Genomic DNA, 20,823 nt, shown 5'->3' with positions numbered 1-20,823 from the left:
ACGCTGGGCAATACTACCTTCTATCATCCAGCCATATTAGTTGACCTCCACCCAGATGTGGAAATACATCCTGGGTTTGGATTTCATTTGAAAATGCAATCTATCGCTTGTCCCTATGAAATGCTGCATATGGCAGATGCACAATATGGATGAGGCCACATTAGAAGTCTCCACGAGAACATATGTAGACATGATTTACACCCTGGGAGAAGTGTGATTTAAGCCTGTGGAAATGACTGGTGACCCACAGGCACAGGGGATCATTCCAAGGCCCAGTCAAGCCTTCGCAGACCACAACCATGACCGCAGTAGAATGATTGAGGAGGTAGCTAGAGATGGACCTGACCTGAAATGTCAGAAGCAATATGGGTTCCCCAAACAGGCTGAGGGGAAATTTGCCAAGGTTATAAAGAGACTCCTACAACAGGGAGTCCTGTACCCAGTAGGCTTTGCCAAAAATTCTCCAATCTCGTCGGTCAGGAAACCAGATGGTTCTGAAGGGAAATAGATTTTAGGCTATCCACCTCAGCAAGTGTTACCAGTAAAATTTGTGCTCACATTCCAGGGTCAACTATATACATGGACTTATTTGACCCACGGCTTCCAAAATTGTCCCTCTGTTTTTCATCAACAGCTGGCAAGGGGTTAGAATGTTTTTCATAATCTGAATGCCTGATTCAATACATAGATGGCCTACACCAACAGACTGATACTAAATCAGAGCACCTCTAACTACTTAATAAACTGCTAATCCCATTCACCTCATCACAGTTAAACATGAACTCTAAGAAAGCTCAGATTATGAAGCCATAGGTCTCTTATCTGGGCACCACTGTGACCAAGGAGAAATGCAAGATAGAAAAGAAGTACAATGAGTCTACAGCACACTTATCATCACCCCCATGTTCTTTTTTAGGCCTAGTGGGATATTGTCAGAACCATATAAATGGTTTCGCCGCCAAAGCCTCCCCCCGATCAAACCAGTTAAAACAATGTACTCTGGGAATGGACCAAATAGCATATAAAAGCTGTCTCAAATTTAAACAGGCCGTAGCAAAGGTTCCGTGTACAGGTACATACCAAAACTCCTATTGGAACTAGGAATGGAATGCACAGACACTACACTCACAACTGTACTCTTACAGGAACACCAGAGGTGATTCGGCCTCCTACACCTCCCAACTCAAATACACAATGCAGCAGGATTTCTCAGTGCGTGAGAAATACCACACATTTTTCTGGGAGGTGCAGCACTTTATCTATATAACTGGAATCAAAACCCTAACAATTCTCACCAAACATACGGCCAAACAAGTACTGCTGAACAAAAGTGCATTGCACGCTGCACCCAGATGCACCCTGTGACATTTCATTAGATGATACCAAAGTGTCCACTTTCCTAGCTAACAACTTGAGTGACAGAAGAGAAACTCATGAGCACCAGGCAGGAACAATGAATGATATCAAGGGACCATTCATGCCAAAACATGACCAATAAGAACCGAAGGAAATTTGGAAAGTTGATACACAGCCATTTAAAATTTTTGTGATTGGGTACTGTAAGGTGAAAGATGGGCACAGGGAAACAGAATGCAGAGTGCATATGGCAAACCACTGAGACAAATCCCTGGTGGAATTAGCATTAAAGGTCCCCAACAAAATGAGTATCCAGGCTGTTGAACTAGCAGCCGTGACTTATGCAGTCAGTCATCCAGGTTAACATTGACAAATGTACATTCAGAGAGCGTGTAGGGTGGAACAGTTAACTGGCTTCCTGCTCAAAAGATGATACCATTTCCACCGCCCTCCATCTGGCCCTCACCCACCTGGAGAAGAAGGATACCGACATCAGATTACTGTTCATAGAACTCAGTTCTGCATTTAACACTATCATTCCTCACCACCTGTTGGAAAGTTGAGTCTGCTGGATCTAGATACTTTGTAACTGCATCCTGGACTTCCTGACTGGAAGACCTCAGTCAGTTTGGATTGGGAACAACATCTCCAACACTATCACACTGAGGACAGGGCCCCTCAGGGCTGTGTCCTCTGCTGCTGTTCACTCTGCTGACACACGACTATACAGTAATGCACAGGCTGAATCACATCATCAAGTTCATTGATGATATGATGGTAGTGGGTCTTATCAGCATGAACGACGAGTCAGCATACAGAGAGGAGGTGCAGTGGCTAACTGTCTGGTGCAGAGCCAACGCCCTGTCCCTGAATGTGGACAACACTAAAGAGATGGTTGTTGACTTCAGGGATGCATGGAGCGACCACTCTCCGTTGGACATCGATGGCTTCCCCATGGAGATTGTGAACAGCACCAACTTTCTTGGTGTCTGCTTGGCAGAGAGTCTTGCTTGATCCCTCAACATGAGCTCCTTAGCCAAGGAAGCCCAGCAGCATCTCTATTTCCTGTGTGCATTGAAGAAAATCCACCTCCCAGCCCCCATCCTCACTACATTCTACAGAGGGTTCATTGAGAGTACCCTGAGCTGCTGCATCACTGCTTGGTTTGGGAACTGCATCATCTCGGATTGTAAGACCCTACAACGGACAGTGAGGACAGCTGAGAGGATCATCGGGGTTTATCTTCCCTCCATTACAGACACTTACACCACATGCTGTATCCAGAAGGCTGACAGAATTGTGAAAGACCTGCACACCCCTCACTCAAACTCTTCTCCTTCCTGCCATCTGGCAGAAGATGCTGGCGTGTTCGGTCTCTCATGGCTAGACTGTGCTACAGTTTGTTACCCCGAGCCATAAGGCTCCTTAACTCTATTCCGTCTGAAACTCAAATTGCTGCTCAAAAAACGTTTTATTAATTATCAATTTTTATTACACTGTAATTTGTACACCATTGTCTTGACTGTGCTGTCTTGCATATTTTGCACTTCTTATGCACTTCATGCCGCAGTGTGTATGATTGTGTAGTTTGTGCTGTCAGTGTAGCATCTTGACCTTGGAGGAATACTGTCTCGTTTTAACTGTATCAGGTGTATATGGTAGAAATGACAAATAAAGATATTTTTGACTTGACTCTTGACTTGCTACTGTGGGAAGCCAGAGGTTTTGGTGTTGGTGGATGGGAATCCCCTACCATCTGCAACCCTGTAAAAATGCATATTCCAAACTGCTTAACAATAGGAATGCAGAATTGTTAAAGTCAGCAGACAACATAAATCTTCTCTAACTGGAAATAAAGGGCAGATAAATTGGCTAAGCAGGACACCAGAGAGGAAGAACCATGGCAGACCCTGATTTTCGAACAGGTTGATGCCATTATTGTGAACCAAACTAAGGTTGATGATCTTAAATAACGTCAGAGTAGCAACAACGACTTAAGACAAATTCAGTTCAAGCCCAACATTTTGTTTGGGACAGTGGAAATTAAGAAAATTATTCTAGAGCATAAAAATATGCAAGAAGCTTATATCAGAGATGGCTGAGCAATCAGAATGTGTTGTAAGAAACTACATGGAAACACAGAAAACTATAGTGTGCTAATCGTCTTGACCCCCCTACAAGAACTAGTTCTAGTAATCAGCAATAAATGTGAATTTTACCCAGCACACTATTCTCATCAAAAATTTGTGTCGAAGGAGTCTTGTGATATAAAGTCTCCTAGGAAGTTTAGTGTATGGGAAGTATACACCTTGGACACTAGCATAGGATTCTCCCAGGCCATTTTTCAAGGTGGATCCATTCAGCAAAGACAATCTCATATTTGTGCAAATATAACTCTGGTGAAGAAAAACAAAGGTTACTTCAAGTTTAGAGATAGAAGAAAAACCTACAAGTGCTACTGCAACCCCACTGGTAAACCAATAAAGATCTGAGCAGTGCAAGTGCTATTGCTCAATAGATGAATCTAATACTTTGTTTTCAAATCTGCCAAAAAAAGATGAGCACCTGCAATTTGTTTTGTAGAGTTTTTCAAAGATTTAGCATAGCAAGCATCAACTCGACAGACATCTTACGTTTTTTTCAGATGATTGTGTCAAATATACTGAACAAAACAGGATAGGATTCAGCAGACAAAGAGTGGAGTCACCTGGTGTGTAGTGGTACCAAAAAGAAAAACCAATAGAAAGACTCCTCTGCCTTTGACTAAAATAGAAAATCAAGATTCTCATTGAAGATCAGTGGATATATGCCTAAGTGCTAATGCTGCAGGTAACACTTCTGCTACTAAAATATCATCTATACCAGCTGATGATTAAGGTTCAGCTGGTATTGGATTTGAATGTAGTCATGAAGACATTGTTGAAAAAAAAATAAACGCTCCAGGACAACAATAATACAAAAAGAGCTATTGTTTAAAAAGGAGAAGAGGAGCTATCAATAGATCCATCCATTTCTCAAAATGTACAGACAATGGAATCTGGCAACTCAGACGAGTAAAGTTTCTTTACTGAGACAGATAAAGAAACTGATACCAAATCTGAGGGCAAAATAAATATAGCTGAAGATGTTTGTAAAAGAAATGAATAAATATTTAGTGGCAAATATGGACAATCATGTGTTAATGGCAAACACAATTGTCGAAGAACCACCAGACAATATATACAATGATATGCATCAGACAGGTTCTTATGGAATGTCAAGCTTCAGCACCATGTTACAACCCAATTAAAGAATAGCAGGAAAACTGAATCAGACCTCAGATGAAACAAGCATTTCTAAAGATGCAGGCAGCAGTCTTGTAGCAAAAAAGGTCTGCCATTACTCAGTCATCTAATGTAACTGACAAAGATCATCAAAAACATTCGGACACAATGGCAATCAATGGCTGAAAACTGAAACAAATAGCTCTGAACAGTCTGATTAAACATTGGATTTCCAGAATGCTCAATATACTAAGACAACAGAGAGTACCATTATCTTATCATCCTATATGACTTTGAAAAGTATGTTTGTACAATGTCCACAGGCCAATAATTTCACTGTGCCTGCACCTTCTGAGTAACAGAATGTATTAGCATCAACTAAGTCTGCTTATGTGACCGAATGCACACTTGCTGGTAGGCAAGATAAGATGCCTGTTGTCAACTAACCAGCTACAAGACCCTCAGCATTCACTGATGCCAATTCATCATTGTCAACCAAAGATGTCACCAAGAGTCCAGAAAGTCCGACAAAGATTCCAATTCTATATAAGTCTGAATCTCAGCTTAAGCCTTCAAATGAAACTACAAGAGACTTTATACCAAAGGTTAGAATAGCAATCTATAAAATTCTCCCTAAAAGTCTTTAGAAAGTGAAGCATTTGTCATGCTTGGAATCATACCAGAAATTGAAATACTGGGTCAGCAATCAGCCTCTTATAATGTTGCCCCAGTTTCTGACACTTCAAAAGAGTCAGCAGAGCAGACTGATACATTAGAAGAACCTCTGACCAGCATGACAAGACAGTTAACTACTTTTCACTAAGGGACACATTTTGATAAAAGTGCTAAAGGACGATCCATTCCTATCCCATCACCCAGACATAAGACATTTGAAATTGCTAGCTGACAGTGACAATGGCCAATCCAAGTTGCTAGCAAGCAGAAGAACCTAGTGTATTTCAGAAAGGAAAATGAAGTCTGGATCAGTCTTCCTCCATATGCATAAAAGGAGCTCAGGACAACATGTTACCACTGCACTTGCTAGAAGTTCTAGTTTACATTCTCAATCCATTAATAAAGAAAAAAAACAGTATCATCAAAGGAGGAAAATGGAATGTCAGTTCAGAAAGTTAGTCTGAGAAATGCAGATGACCTGTTATAATATCTCCAGAATTTGCTGCTATTTCTGAAGAAAATGCCCCAGAAGAACTGTCCAAATCTGGTGAGACATCTGGTGAGACTTTCAAAACCTCTCAAAGTACCAACAAACCATCTATTTGTGTAAAATTAGGTCACATAAAAACTGCCAGAATTCCTGTTGTTGCAACAAAGAAGTACACCTCTACCTCACTATCATGTTTTGTTCTGATGCTGTCAGGAGCAGTCAAGAAAACACAAAAAAATCCAAAATGGTCCTTCAAACGCAAGAGTGCTGGAATGGACTTATCAACCTGTCTTCTCCTAGTGATTCTACAGAAAGAGAATTGCATCTGCCTTCACCACTTCATGATGAATACAGTCACAACAGTTTACCAAAACAGACTTTGCCTCCTGTCAGAGGTCCAGAAAGGATTATGACAAAATAATAGAGAACATAGGCATCATCTGAGAAGGGACGTGGTTGGATTATGATATCCAGAAGGAAGACAGACTTGTAGGCACCAAACTGAACAAATGGCAGCAGACAGACAATATAATGCTATGTCCATAACCCAGTTTATCCAAATGAACATACCTTGTCTGATTTTCAGACAAGTACAGATTTAAATTGTACTATAGAACCTGCAGCCTCATCAATGATGTTACGAGGGTCATACACTAAGGGAAGGGGGAGTGCTGCATTGCTACCTCACTCCAGGAGTACCACTACGTGGTATTACATGAAATTGCACCAACACCTCCTTTTGTATTTGACTGTAAATACTGGTCAGGATTGGCCTAATTAAATTGACTGACATATACCAAAGAGAAAGGACCCCATTCAATGCGAGTTAGGAATGCCCGCAGACCCTGGTGGAGTATTTTGCAAGATATGACACTAGGATAAATCTCTTGCCAAAGCAATAACAACAGATTTGGACTCAAGTGGCCAATGCCCACAGAGTAAGTCGTGCAGCAGCTAGAGAAATTAAACAAGAAATCTAGGAGATTAAGGCCAGCACTTGGTGGGATATTTTTGGGACTGCGGTACAAACATACAGGTTCATCGGTGCATTAAGATCTTATCACAACTGTCTGTCCTTTCCATCCTGTTTACTCTGGTTTGCATAACTGTTTGCACAGTGAAGCTCAGCTGGTGGAAAAAGGAACTCTCCCACCAAATGAATGTCAAAACTATGTTGAGCTGATGAGGACAGAGAAGACTGCTCATAGACAAATAGGGGTCCTGCTCCTTGGATGCTGCCTGAACTGCTGTGCTTTTCCAGCACCACTCTATTCCAGAATCTGGTTTCCAGCATCTGCAGTCATTGTTTTTACCTCGTACTTAAAATATGCCAATCTGCACTTTCTGATTTTCTACTGACAATGTACTATTCACCAACACTGCTTGTCCTTCTTTGTTTGTTCGTACTTACTTCTATATTTTCAAATGTTGCATACTTTGTCATCTTAGAGAGTTGAGGCTATCAGCTTGGGACCCAGCTACCAGCTGGTGGGAAAGCAAGGTCTGAGTTGTGTGACATTAAACAAAAAAAGCTAAAGAACTGCAGATACTGGAAATGAGAATCAAAAGCAGAAATTGCTGGAAAACTCAGCGGGTCTGGCAGCACCTGTAATGAAGAAGGGTCACTGGACCTGAAATATTAACTTTGCTTTCTCTCCATAGATGTTGCCAGACCTGTTGAGTTTTTCCAGAGGTTTCTGTTTTTGTTTAAGAGGTGTGTAATCCTATTTCACTAATGCTGCTTTAGATCAAGAGGAGCGAATGTGGCTAGAATGGCTAGGCCCAAAGTAGAATGGGCAACGCTTGTGAAAAGATTTGTAGCTCTGGTTGTCAGTTCCAGCTGTCCTTTGAACGGGCAACCTTTGATCAGCCAGACCTAATGGGACTTTCATGAAAGGTCAAGCGCAAAACATCCACTCAAAATAAAGGCATACAAGGACAATCCTGGATTTGCCATGAAAAATGATGCTGGTTTCTGTATTGGAGTATGGTGAGCAGACTTGCTGGCATCCCAGGTTCTCGCCATGACCATGTACAGAAATGAAGTGTCAGAAGATGGATACTGAGGGTAACTACCCCATTAAATACCATGGCCTTGACCTGGGAGATCATTTGGTATAAGGCCAAAGAACATTACACAGAGAGTTGTGACAGCATGGAATGCGTTGCCAGCAGCAGTTGTGGAAGCAAAGTCATTGGGGACAGTCACAGAAATTTGAGGGTGCATACATGAGGATCAGTGGTCAGCACAACATTGTGGGCTGAAGGGCCTGTTCTGTGCTGTACTGTTCTATGTTCTATGTTCTATTCTGTAAGAATGCAGCAGGGACAGATAAGAGGGGATACTTGGCAGCCATTTTTGCATCAAAGAGCTCTGACCACATGGAGAGAAAGAGAAGCTTATCATGTACAATGTCAATCTCCACCATGTTCATTACAGCCTGGCCATGTTTGGCTGCATAGATAGTACTGGTCTTAGTCTGGTAACCAGTTGTAGTTTAGACTTGCAACAGAGATTTAACGTTGTGATTGGTAATTAATGTAAGAATTGGGAGTTTTATCATGAAAGAGCAGGATTTTAGATAATATTAAGACATTCCCTTTTAAGTCTTTAGTGTATTTTGTGAATACAATTACATTGAATTGTAAGTCAACTCTGTTCCTTTTGTTCGTCTAGTATTGAACTGAGTAAAACAAACTTACATAGAAACTGCCTCAAGTGTCAAAAGCACAGTCAACATCCCTTTCCAAATAGTGGGGTTACCTTTTGATCATTGGAACTGTTTTAGAGTCTAAAGAATCTTGGAAGATCTTGCCAAGTTACGCAGGATTCCATGTGCTCTTACCTTCTTTAACAATATCCCATGTGTCACCTTGTCAAAGGATATGCTGAAATCACTGCAATGTTATGAAGGTGTAAGAGGTACTGTACCTTCAAGAGAGTCGAAGGACTTAGCAAACATACAGAGTGCTGGAAAATTTACAATGTAAAATTTGGTCCAGCAGCTAGCAGTACCTGGGTTGCTATGAGATAAAAAAAATTAAAATACAGCCAATCAGTTTAAATTATACTCCAAGATACTAAACTCCAATCAAGTTTGAATTTAGTATTTTGACAATATTAAAACCAATGAAATGATCCGATACTTTGGGGTATAAAACCGGGGTAAATTGAACAGCTGGAGGAGAACTGTCAAGCCACCAACGTATGAAGACTGCCCAGAGAATAGCTCTCTTAAAAGTACCTTTATCTATCAATGACCTGTGAAACAGAAATCCCTAAGAAGAAAAAGACAGAGGAAGATACAAAGAGAAGATTCGACAGCTGGATGGTTTTGAAATTTGAATTTTTCTGTAAATCTTAATCGGAGATTTTATCAGACCAGCATTGTAGAGGGTAAGGTAAAAGATATGTTTAGATAAATGAGTTTTAAATAGTTGGTAATTACTTATTCTCTGTTAGACTTTTAAAAAATAAAGTTGTTACTTTTTACTTTAAATGGTGACTTTTGGGATAGTTCTTTGCCTATCGAATTTTCACAGATATCATTTCTGTATTGCAGGTTTAAATTAGCATGGGAGGTTTAGCCTGAGTCACAACAATAACCATATCAACTGCATTACTCTTATCTACAGACCTGATCACATCCTCAAATAGCATCAAATTTGTTAGTGTAGTGACTGGAACCAGCTGGACCTTGTTGACTACGAGGTCCTTGATTGGGGTTCTTAATCTTGGTCGATCAACGGGGACTTAAAAACTCTTCAGTTCAGGCACTGACCCCAGGCTGGCTGGTCAGCCAGCCACAGCCAATGTCCTGTGCAGAAATAAATAAAGGGTGGCTTGGTGTAGAATACTGGCCTCTGTGCAGTTATTTCAGTTAGGTATGACCTCCCTTTGACAAAGCCATGCTGACTACTCCTGATCAAACCTTATCTTACCAAGAGATTAATCCTCTCCAACTAAATTTTCTCCAATAGTTTCTCTACTACTAATGAGAGACTCAGTGGTCTGTAACTCCTTGGTTTATCCCTACCTCTTTTCTTGAAAAGTGGAACCAGCTTAATTATTTTCAATCCTCTGGCATCTCCCCTGTGGCCAGAGATTAATTCAAAATTTGAGCCAGAGCTCCTTTAAGTTCCTTCCTAGCTTCCCACAGCAGCCTGAGATAAAAATCATCCTGATATGGGGATATATCCATGTTTAAGTCTGACAAACCCTCCAATACCTCCTCACTTCCTCCTCATATCCCCTCTTCTCAAATTCTGTACCTAAATCCTCCACCTTTTGAACGTAGACAATTGTGAAATATTTGTTTGATATCCTACCAAAGTCCTCTGGCTCTATACCCAGACTTCCCCCATAGTCCCTAATGGACCTGACTCTTTCCTTGGTTATCCTCTTCCCCTACATATACTTATTGAATATCTTGGAATATTCCCTAATTTTACCAGTCAGTGCTTTTTTCACACCCTTTCTTTACTCTCCTAATTAGTTTCTGAAGATCCCCCTGCACTTTCTACACTTAGCTCAGACACTGATTCATGTAATCATACTAAAAGCCTCTCTTTTCCTTTTTATGTGGTCCTGAAAATTCTGAGACATTGGGGATGTTCTGGGTTTGTTGTTCCTACATTTCAGCACAAAGGAAACATCTTAGATCTATACTCTCCCCATTTCCTTTTTGAATGCCCCTTCCCTACACCATTCTGCTGTTGATTTCCCAAAAGTACCTGTTCCCTGTATACTTTGGTGAGATTTGAATAAAATCTGCCTTCTACAAATCCACAATCTTTTTTTGCTAACCATCTTTTTCCTTTTCCTAAACAAACTTAATTTGCACTCTGTTGTGGTCCCTACCATTAAAATGCTTTCCCATTCCCATCACAACTACCACTACTTGTTAGACCTTCTACCTTCTATGTGTTGACATAAAATGTCTCTTGAATGCATTTAACATTAGCCATATAAATACTGAGTACATTCGCCAAATAAATACTGTGACTACAAGAGCAGAAAGTGGCAATTAGGGATTGGCAAGCAATTAATATTTGTCTAAACAGCAAAGCCTATAGAATCACAGTATCGATAGAGGCCTTTTGGTCCATTGAGTCTACACCATCTCTCTGGACAGCATCCCACCCAATCTCCATAACCCCACATGTTGTTTTTACCCCATAACTAATCCATCCTAAATACTACAGAGGACGTAGCATGGCCAATCCACCTAACCTGCACATCTTTGGACTGTGGGAGGAAATGAGTACCCAGAGGAAACCATGCAGACCCAGGAGGGACATTCAAACTCCACACAGTCACCCGAGACCGGAATCAACTTGGTTCCCTGGTACTGTGAGGCAGCAGTGCTAACCACTGTGCCATTGTGCGGCCTATTATGTCACATAAATGAATAAAATGGAACGTATTGTTTGTACTGATATTTAATGAAAGTAAAATGGAGGCTAGAAATCTGAAAAACAGAAATGTTTGATATGTTGGAATGAATCTTAATTTTTTTTGGATAAGTGGAAATTGCTTTGAGTTTTAGTAGGGATTTTCATCATGAGGCCCAGTGAGATTTTTGTTGCATCTTATCAAGTTTGCTTTATTAACTACCTATCTCCAATATGGCTCTCTCATCTGATTCTATCCCCACATTACCACACACTGGTAGAACAATATGCAACTCAGTTGATATCTCCTGAAAGACTGGCATTCTACTTGCTTCAAAAGCACTTTGTGTACCTGGACAATCCCTGTCAGCTCACAGCTGCCTGAAGTGATTATCAACATTTTTATCAGAATTAACAGATAAGGGAAAATCAATGCTCCACTTTGCAGGCAAGGACTTAGAGGTGATCCTGCTGGATGGGGTCTGCAGACATGGCAGAGGAGGCCATGACACCAGACAATGGCATGCCAGTTTGCTCCAAGATTGCCATCAAGGTCAGTGCAGTCTCCCACCTTCCACTAAGGCTCACGCCTTACTACTCTCACTATTGCCTACAACATTTTCCCTACTCATTCTCACACGTCCCAACCACTGACACCACTAATCCTGCATGTCCTCTGCACTACCTGCTCATTTGCTCAGACACTTCCCAACACAGCCAATTACTTTAATCTCCCAAAATACCAGCCTCTCTCTCTCACTCCAGTCCACAATAGGGGGAAAAAAAAGTCAAAATGGGTGGTGGCTGCTTGACATTCAGTTCCTTATCCCTTAGATGGAGAGCATCCTGATGCTAACTGCTCCAAGCAGTTAACTGACTATTTCCAAGTCCCTGGAATGCTATCAAAGAAGGCGGCTATCTGTTTTGACCTGACTGAGGCAATGACAAGCTTCCTGCCTTTGTGTCTGTGCTAAAGGTCAAGGCAAAACCAAACTTATATTAGTCTGCTATCTCTTGGTAAGGGGGCAAAGCTCGAAAAGCAAGGTACGGCAATGCAAAGCAAGGATGTTATGAGCATTCAGATAGGCTAAGAGTGATTGAGTGCTATGATAGTTGGTGAAGTGCCTGTGATGCAGCCTTGTCCAGTCTATGAGCTGGATGGGAGTCTCAGAGTGCAGAGTCAGAGGACCTCCTTGCTGCAGAATTACTATGAAAGTTGCCAGTGCAGCCTGATGTACAACACTGATGTGCAGAAGAGTCTTGTACGTGGATTAGAAATGTGCTATGAGGCTGGCACAAGTTGAATGCCCATATCCGTGGATTTGAGTTGTATATGTCCAGTGCCCATGGAGACTGTCCTGACATCTTTGATGCACAGTGTTCAATATAGAGGTCATTTGGAGAAAGCAATGAACTGTCATTGTCAGGTTCTGACTGTGACTTGCATCTCAAGAATTTTGAAAGTCTAGCACATTCGGCATGTTTGATAAGATAAGTAGCTGAATATCAATGAGGCAAATTGTGGTGTTAATAAGCTATTTAACAACCTATAATTTCCCTTAATTGGCAACATGCTGCTGCCTAGCAAAGAAACGACCGTACTGCTCAATAATTGCTTGTTGCTCCTGATGTCAATATGGGTCTTGCCAGATTTCTCTTGCAATTCTGCCATAATTTACGGTGACCATGTCATTTAGACCCCTATAAGATTCTGTCCACTGTGACTATAGAAAATATGATGTCATAAAATTACTCATCACATTTACAAAAGGACATTCTTCGTTGCAAAGTCTTGCTGGTGGGAGAACATAACAACTGTCCCTATTTTAAATCTATATTGTTGCTGTTGAACAGAAACTCACATTGCTGTGTACTTGACCCAATGACAATGCCTCAAGCCAGTAGTGAAATTTAATAAATTTATCACTTTGGTTATCCGCAAGGTGCAGGATGTCATACACTGGAAGTCCAGTTGAGTATGATTAATTGTATTAAGTTAAATTATTTCTCTGTCCTGCAACAAAAAAGAAATAAAAGTTCACTTTCTTATAAAGTTGCAGGATGGCATGCTTATTATTGGGCTTTTAAACTCTGCAGTTTCCATGATAACTAGGGGTAGTTTTGCTCCAATTTGATCGCTTGTATCTTTCCCACCTCCGTGCAAAATTAGAAAGCTGATAAGTCAATTGAAAGTTTCCAAAACTTTGACAACTCAGTAACAGCCCAGATACTTCAACTCTTCAATTGTAAACATACTCACATTCTCTTCGTTTCCAAATATTTAAGCCACAAATTGGCAAAACAATTATGAAATGGGAGTGGGAAAGGGGGTTCTGTCTTAACTCAACCTGACACTCTGTTGCAGTTCATGATGAACCTATCTCCCAATACCCCACAATTCAAGCAAGCACTCCTCCCTAACACTCCCTCACAGTTCAAGCTTGCATTCCTCCCTAACACTCCCTCACACAGTTCAAGCTCACATCCCTGCCTAACACTCCCTCACACAGTTCAAGTCCACACTCCTCTTCAACATTCCCAGCTCCTGTTTGAAAACATCAAATTTATTTTACCATGATTTGCACAGAGCATCCACTTTCTCTCCTGATGGATGAATTTTCCCATTCAAAATACAAGGACACTGTTGCTGTTTTACACACAAATCACCAATGAAGATTTTTGAATAATCGGTTCCTGTGGTAAATGAAACCAATTGTTAATAGTTGGGTCATATACATATATATTTTTTAAAAAATATATTTATGCACTTTCCTAATCAAATACAACTTATTCTCCCCAATAAATACGAAGGTATTGCAAAGAGAAAAGGAGGTGCACTATATTAAGCCTGCATCCTGACTGTAGATATCACACCGGTTCATCTAAAGGGAATATGTGAGGTTTGGGATTGGAAGGTGAGGTTGAGGCATTAGGTCGGACCTGTAAGAAGGTCCTGCATTTCAATTTCTTCTTCTCCCTACTTCATCTTTCACCTCCATGCTGTCTAAACACTCTGATAAGCCTGCACAGGAATGCTCTTTAGACACTTAACAGCACTGAGGAGTATAGTAATTGCTCTATGGAGTTTGTGTTGTTGCTTTTGCCCTTCAGGCAATTGGTTTACAGATGTAATAGGAGCTATGCTAATTCTCCAGGACAATAACTTAAGACAGTCTGACGGTATTACAAGTGCAATGTGCTTTGGGGGCTGTAAGCTTGTTGGGTGTTTTGTCACACTGTTGGGTGTTTGGAAGAGACACTATATCCCTATGAGTTCATTGTACACCAATATTTCATTGCAAAATGAGTCCTTGAAGTCAGCTAAATATTTTTCTCCCTAGCTTCATAAAGCAAAGTCTGGTTGAATACACTGGTGCTTCCATTCTTTCTCACCCAAGTCCATTAACGATCATTAGCAGTGGGTTCTTTCTCCAGCAGGTCATCTGCACAATCTAGTGAACAGAGCAACAGGTCAATGGAATTTATTTTCTGTTTTGAGAGTTGAATGGGCCAAGGGGGGATGTCCAAGGTAGCTGTTAACAGAGCCAACAATGGCACATGGAGTGCAGGTTCATAGCTCCTTGAAAGTGGAGTCGCAGGTAGATAGGATAGTGAAGAAGGTGTTTGGTATGCTTTCCTTTATTGGTCAGAGTATTGAGTACAGGAGTTGGAAAGTCATGTTGCGGCTGTACAAGACATTGGTTAGGCCACTGTTGGAATATTGCGTGCAATTCTGGTCTCCTTCCTATCGGAAAGATGTTGTGAAACCTGAAAGGGTTCAGAAAAGATTTACAAGGATGTTGCCAGGGTTGGAGGATCTGAGCTACAGGCAGTGACTGAACAGGCTGGGGCTGTTCTCCATGGAGCGTCGGAGGCTGAGGGGTGACCTTATAGAGGTTTACAAAATTATGAGGGGCATGGATAGGATAAATAGGCAAAGTCTATTTATCAAAGTCCCCTGGGGTCGGGGAGTCCAGAACTAGAGGGCATAGGTTTAGGGTGAGAGGGAAAAGATATAAAAGAAAACTAAGGGGCAACGTTTTCATGCAGAGGGTGGTACGGGCATAGAATGAGTTGCCAGAGGATGTGGTGGAGGCTGGTACAATTGCAACATTTAAGAGGCATTTGGATGGGTATATGAATAGGAAGGGTTTGGAGGCATATGGGCTGGGTGCTGGCAGGTGGGACTAGATTGGATTGGGATATCTGGTCGGCATGGACAGGTTGGACCGAAGGGTCTGTTTCCATGCTGTACTCTATGACTCTATAACACATGCAGCTGGTCCAGCTATTTTTGCCAATGCTGCTCATGATATAGTGCCTGAGTCCTGGGATATTCCTCATGCAAAGAAATAAAAATTGACTTTCATTATTAGAATGTGAGCCAAGAGCTCAGACAGACATTATATATGGCAATCCATTGGATTTTCTGCTGTGGGATCTTGCTGTTTGTAAATTTATTGTGGGTTTCTCCAATGTGACGAGAGATTGTAGTTGGTAACTGTTATTAAATGACATTATAGTCTCAAAGTAACTCATGAGAATTGCTGTTTAAGTGTGATACTCCAGGTCCTTTAGGCTCATAACATGTTTGTAATGAATAAAGCAAAGGTTCTGTTTTAGTTGGTGGCAGAAATGCCTTTTTAAATTTCAAGTCCACTAAAGAAACTTCATTTCATTGGACGATTTTCTCGATGCGTGATTTTAGCAGACACAGCTTTTGTTGCACCTAACAAGGATATAATGGAATGGAATGCCAATGTAGCCCAAGAACACACATGCTCCAAATCTGCAATAGCATACTTTTGGGGCATAAACCTGATGCTGTCCAGATGCCAGTTTAAATCCTTGATATTTCTATCAGTCACAAGTCATCATTACACCCCACCATTCCAGGATTTGTGGCCCCTGTGTCTATCCCTCAGATACCTGTGTATATATCACCATGTAATATAATTAATCCAATTCTCACTTTAACCTCTAACAATATGAACACTCAAGTCTCTGAATCAGTTCTGGAAAGATAAGATTTGCAATATATTATTCTCAAATTTATACGTACTGCAGACTTTCATGTGGTTCATCCAGCCTTTTAACTGTATACCTCGGGCTTTACAAGCGAGAACATATGAATGAAGGGCAGAGCACATATAACCTTGAATATTTTCATAGTTGCATACTTCATACTGACATCGCTGAAAATAAAAACAAGTCATAAGTATCATTGGTACTTTCAGAAAAATCTGATTCTTCAACATTCCTGTATAGATTTGACTATTCATGAAACAGTAAAATGACAACAAATACAAGAGCGACAACTACATGGGATGAGAACTGTGGATTAAGTTATGGAAAGAAGTATCAGTAAACTCTGCTGCTGACCTCACAAAAATAAATTAAGGTTGGGGAGAGGTCAGAAAAATAAAGGGATGATCAGCTAAAAGTACATCATAGAAATCCACTCTCCAGATCCACAAATACAAGCTTGTGGTCAATCTATTGATCCCTTTGATTTTTCATTTGACAGCTTGCATCTTCAATTATAGAGGCCAGCACCCAGGCAAGGAGAACTGGTCCTTCAGGTCTGAAGCAAGATGTCATCTGTCTCTTGATGTAGTTAATGATAGAGATGAAAAAGTCCTGGATGATGGTTTTCCCTTGTGCAGAACAGGTCTGATGCAGCTGATCTTAACATTGATATATACTGACGTTCTACCCCAACAAGCCTCCATTGTAACCAGTGGAAAATGTTGGGCAAAGTATGCTTACTACAGGATCCTGGGCCAAACTTCCCATAATTTCCACAATTAGGGGCATTTTGCTAGTCAAATGATTCTCAACAATCAACTTGAAGGTCTCAAAAGTCTTCTCAATGGACCAATTTTATAAACATGGAATGTATCTAAAAATTACCACATTGAAGACAATCTGAGAAACATGAAGCTGGCTACATTTTAAGTAGCACAATCTATAACTGCTCGTAGAAGAAAAAATTAAGACGCCAAATGGCTTGTTGGATTTTAAAGATTACTTACTGAAGTCCAAAAATAAAGCAAAAAAACCCCCAAAAAACTGAAGACCCATTCTGAAGAAAGGTTACTAGACCTGAAGTGTTAACTGCTTTCTCTCTGCAAATGCTGCCAGACCTGCAGAGTTTTCCCAGCTACTTTTGCTTTTGTAGAGGCATAAAAAAGTCTTACTACCATTGTACTGGATGTTGGTGAAATAACCCCTGGAATAATGATGTAGTTTTGCTTTTCATATCTAACAAAAGATACACTTTCATTGAAGGCAACAAAGTATAGGTATTTAATATTGGCATTTGGAATATGAGGGTTGTGTAGTGAGGAGAGGCTGGGTATACTTTGTATATGCCATGATGATATCATTCAAGAAGTCAAAATTCTAAAGGGGCTTGACATGGCACAAAAGGTTGTAATAATATCTATATATTTAAAACTAGGAGACAGATTTTTGGTCTCACAGGGAACAAAGTGATATTGAGAGCTGACAGAAAAATGGAGTTCAGTCCAAGATTAGCCATAATTATATTAAATGACAGTGCAGGTTTAACACGTTTTTGGTCTATTCTTGTTCGCGCCACTTTTGTTTTATGCAGATTCAGATAAAATACATTAGTGGGATTTAAATTAAAAATGGATCTTTATTAGCAAGGATCAATAAAACCTATTTCTATTGGCAACTTTTCACCTTCAGACCTTGCAGCAATACCAATACGTTGAGCCTCCTCCTAGGTGGTGCGAGCTGGTGACATATCTTTTCTGCAAGGTGCGTAACCTCAACTACGACATGCAGCTCCTGTTCATCTATTGTGATGGTTTGAAGGTTACCGTTAGGACACTGCCTGTCTTTTACCAGGACCTAATCACTGTCTGGAACATGGTCGAATCGCGTCACACCTACCCTCCGGCAGGAGTAGTGGCTGTCATTAGGGAGCTGTTGCTCTGGAATCCGCACCTCTGTACTCACGGGTGCGAGTGGCAGTCGGAGAGGGGGGCCGTGGCGACGAGGGTGACCAGGGTCGGGGATGTGCTGGGTGGCAGGGGTCTGGGCTGGACGCTGCTGCAGGACATAGCGAGCAGGGCAGTGGCAGCGGTTCATGGCCACTGCCATTCAACACCTTAAAATGGCAGTCCTTGGACCAGACGTAGTGCACCAGTTGGAGGATACTCAGGTGTGCAGTGGAATCCCATCTGCATTTACCCCTGCCTGGACGGAATTTCATATTGGCCCCAAAGTCCTCTACTAATCCGGGAACCTGTGCCCCACAACCTGAGTTGTCTCCGGAATTTTAGTTTTGTCCCTTTTAGGGATGTATCACGGTGGGGCCTGTATAGACTACTGCTGCACACCATCCACCTCTTCTCCCTCATCCACCGCCCAGTCATGCCTTGGTGTGCCCAGTTACCACTGGGCGGTGGAGATCCCCAATGGAGGGATCCTCCTATGCAGGCGTCCTCCACTTTTCTCTCGGGGATCTGGGGTGGAGGGTGCTGCACGCAGTGGTCCCCTGGAACCGCAGATTGCGGTGGTTCATGAATTCCCAGCCCAACAACTTGTTCTGTGGTGCTGTAGAGTCTGTATATATTGGGTGTGGGCGCTTGCACTCCCTTTTTGATTTCCTTAAAAACCTTCTCCTCTGTTTCATCTCAGTCCCACACTCCAGATATTTGGGCACCCAGTGTGAAGGGAGGTGGGGGGGAGGGGTAGGTCAGAGGACTGCCTCGTGGGTCTGCTCCTGGGCCTGGCCAAACTGGCCATGGAGGGAGTTTTTATGGCTGACTGCCTGTCCCTCTTCCGTGGGTATGTCAGAGCCTGGGTGTCCCTGGAGAAGGAGCACGTGGTATCCACCAAAACCCTCAAGATTTTCAGGAAAAGGTGGGAACCGCAGGGTGTGGAATGCACTATTTCTCCGTCCAACTCTATTTTGATTTAATCCCTGCCCTCCCCTTCACTCTTTTAAAAAAAACTATTTCTACTTCTCAATGTGTGTAACTTAAAGATTGAAATGAATTGAACTGAATGATTTATTGTCATATATATTTAAGATAAAAAAGTGAAAAGCTTCAACTGATGTGATGCTCCAGTGCATTTTGAATAACTTAAAAATAAAAAAATATATAATTTAAAGAGAGTGCATATTTTCCCTTCACACTACCACCTCATCACCACTGATAGCCGTCTCCCTGATGCCACTGCCAGATTTCTGCTCTGGGCTCACCAGCTGCTGCCAAGCCACCACTACCAAAGTCATGCTCCAGGCTCACCACTACTACCATGCTGCTGCCACAGACTCACTTCAGGTTCATCAGCTACCACCAAGCTGCGACTGCTAGAGTTCCACTCTGGGCTCGCCAGCCACCACATTGTAGCCAGAATCTCACTCTGAGCTCACCAGCCAGCCAACTCTGTAACACTGCCTCACCGCCACCATGACTGCTGCCATAATGAATCTTGCTCCAGATCCCATTGTAGCCTTCTTCCTTTGCTCGCTCCGAGAAGAAGAAGAAAAAGATGAAGGTGAAAGAAAAGATGAAAACTGAAAAAAAACGGGGGGAAGTAACAAAAAAGAATGCAGATGACCTGATGCTTTGGAGTGAACAGACTCAGGAGCCCGAATGCTACCTATTCTGCTGCTGCCAGCTTGGAGCTTTACATAATTCACTATTAAACAGAAGAAGGTAATATGATTGAAGGAAAATTATTAAGGAAATGGTAAAAGAAAAAGTATTAGGGTATTGTTAGGATATGCGATAATGAAGTAGAACTCCAGAAATGGACTAGAAACATGATTACAACAACTTTTAGAACATAAGAACAGGCCCTTCGAGCCTGCACCGCCACTCAATAAGATCATGGCTAATCTATTTGTGGACTCAGTTCCACTTACTCGCGTTTTCATCATATCTGTTAATTCCTTTATTTTTCAAAAAAGTATCTACCTTAGCTTTAAAAGCGATTACTGAAGTAGTGTCAACTATTTCCCTGGGCAAGGAATTCCATAGATTAACAACCCTCTGGGTGAAGAAGTTCTTTCTCAGTTCAGTTCTAAACCTGCTTCCTCTGATCTTGAGGTCATGCCCTCTTGTCCTAGTCTCACCAACCAGTGGAAATATCCTACATATCTCTATTTTACCAATTCCCTTCATAATTTTATGTGATGCTATAAGATCCCCCCTCATTCTTCTGAACTCCAATGAATATAATCCCAATCTACTCAGCCCCTCCTCATAAGTCAACCTCCGGAATCAACATAGTGAACCTCCTCTGCACCCCCTCCAGTGCCAGTACATCATTTCTTAAGTAAGGAGACCAAATCTGTGCACAGTTCTCCAGATGTGGCCTCACCAGCACCCTGCACAGCTGTAACATTACCACTCTGCTTTTAAACTCAACTCTTTTAGCAATGAAGATCAAAATTCCATTTCCCTTCCTAATTACATGTTGCACCTACAGACCAACCTTCTGTGATTCATGTACAAGGACACCCAGATGGTGCAACTTTTTACCATTCAAGTAATAATCTATTTTGCTGTTACTCCTACCAAAATGTGTGAATTCACATTTACTAACATAGTATTCCATCTGCCAGACCTTTGCCCAAGCACTCAATGTATCTATAAT

General features: G+C 41.5%; 1 protein-coding gene and 1 pseudogene across 1 annotated transcript in view; one reads left to right on the top strand and one right to left on the bottom strand.

Moving 5' to 3' along the window:
* Window positions 1-20,823, bottom strand: part of LOC140493446 (mucin-6-like) — a 266,402-nt gene that overhangs the window by 135,040 nt on the left and 110,539 nt on the right. Inside the window, exons 16-17 of the mRNA XM_072591885.1 lie at window positions 16,241-16,373; window positions 13,752-13,872 (exon numbers count right to left, since the gene is read on the bottom strand). Of these exons, the coding sequence (XP_072447986.1) occupies window positions 13,752-13,872; window positions 16,241-16,373 (254 nt within the window). The remainder of the gene's footprint in view (window positions 1-13,751; window positions 13,873-16,240; window positions 16,374-20,823) is intronic.
* On the top strand, window positions 2,089-6,205 carry LOC140493857 (uncharacterized; annotated as a pseudogene).

This window comes from Chiloscyllium punctatum, chromosome 22 (genome assembly GCF_047496795.1).
Source record: "Chiloscyllium punctatum isolate Juve2018m chromosome 22, sChiPun1.3, whole genome shotgun sequence".
NCBI classification, from domain to species: Eukaryota; Metazoa; Chordata; class Chondrichthyes; order Orectolobiformes; family Hemiscylliidae; genus Chiloscyllium; species Chiloscyllium punctatum.
The sequence above is the reverse complement of the archived record's forward strand: the minus strand, read 5'-3'. Positions and strand labels throughout refer to the sequence as shown.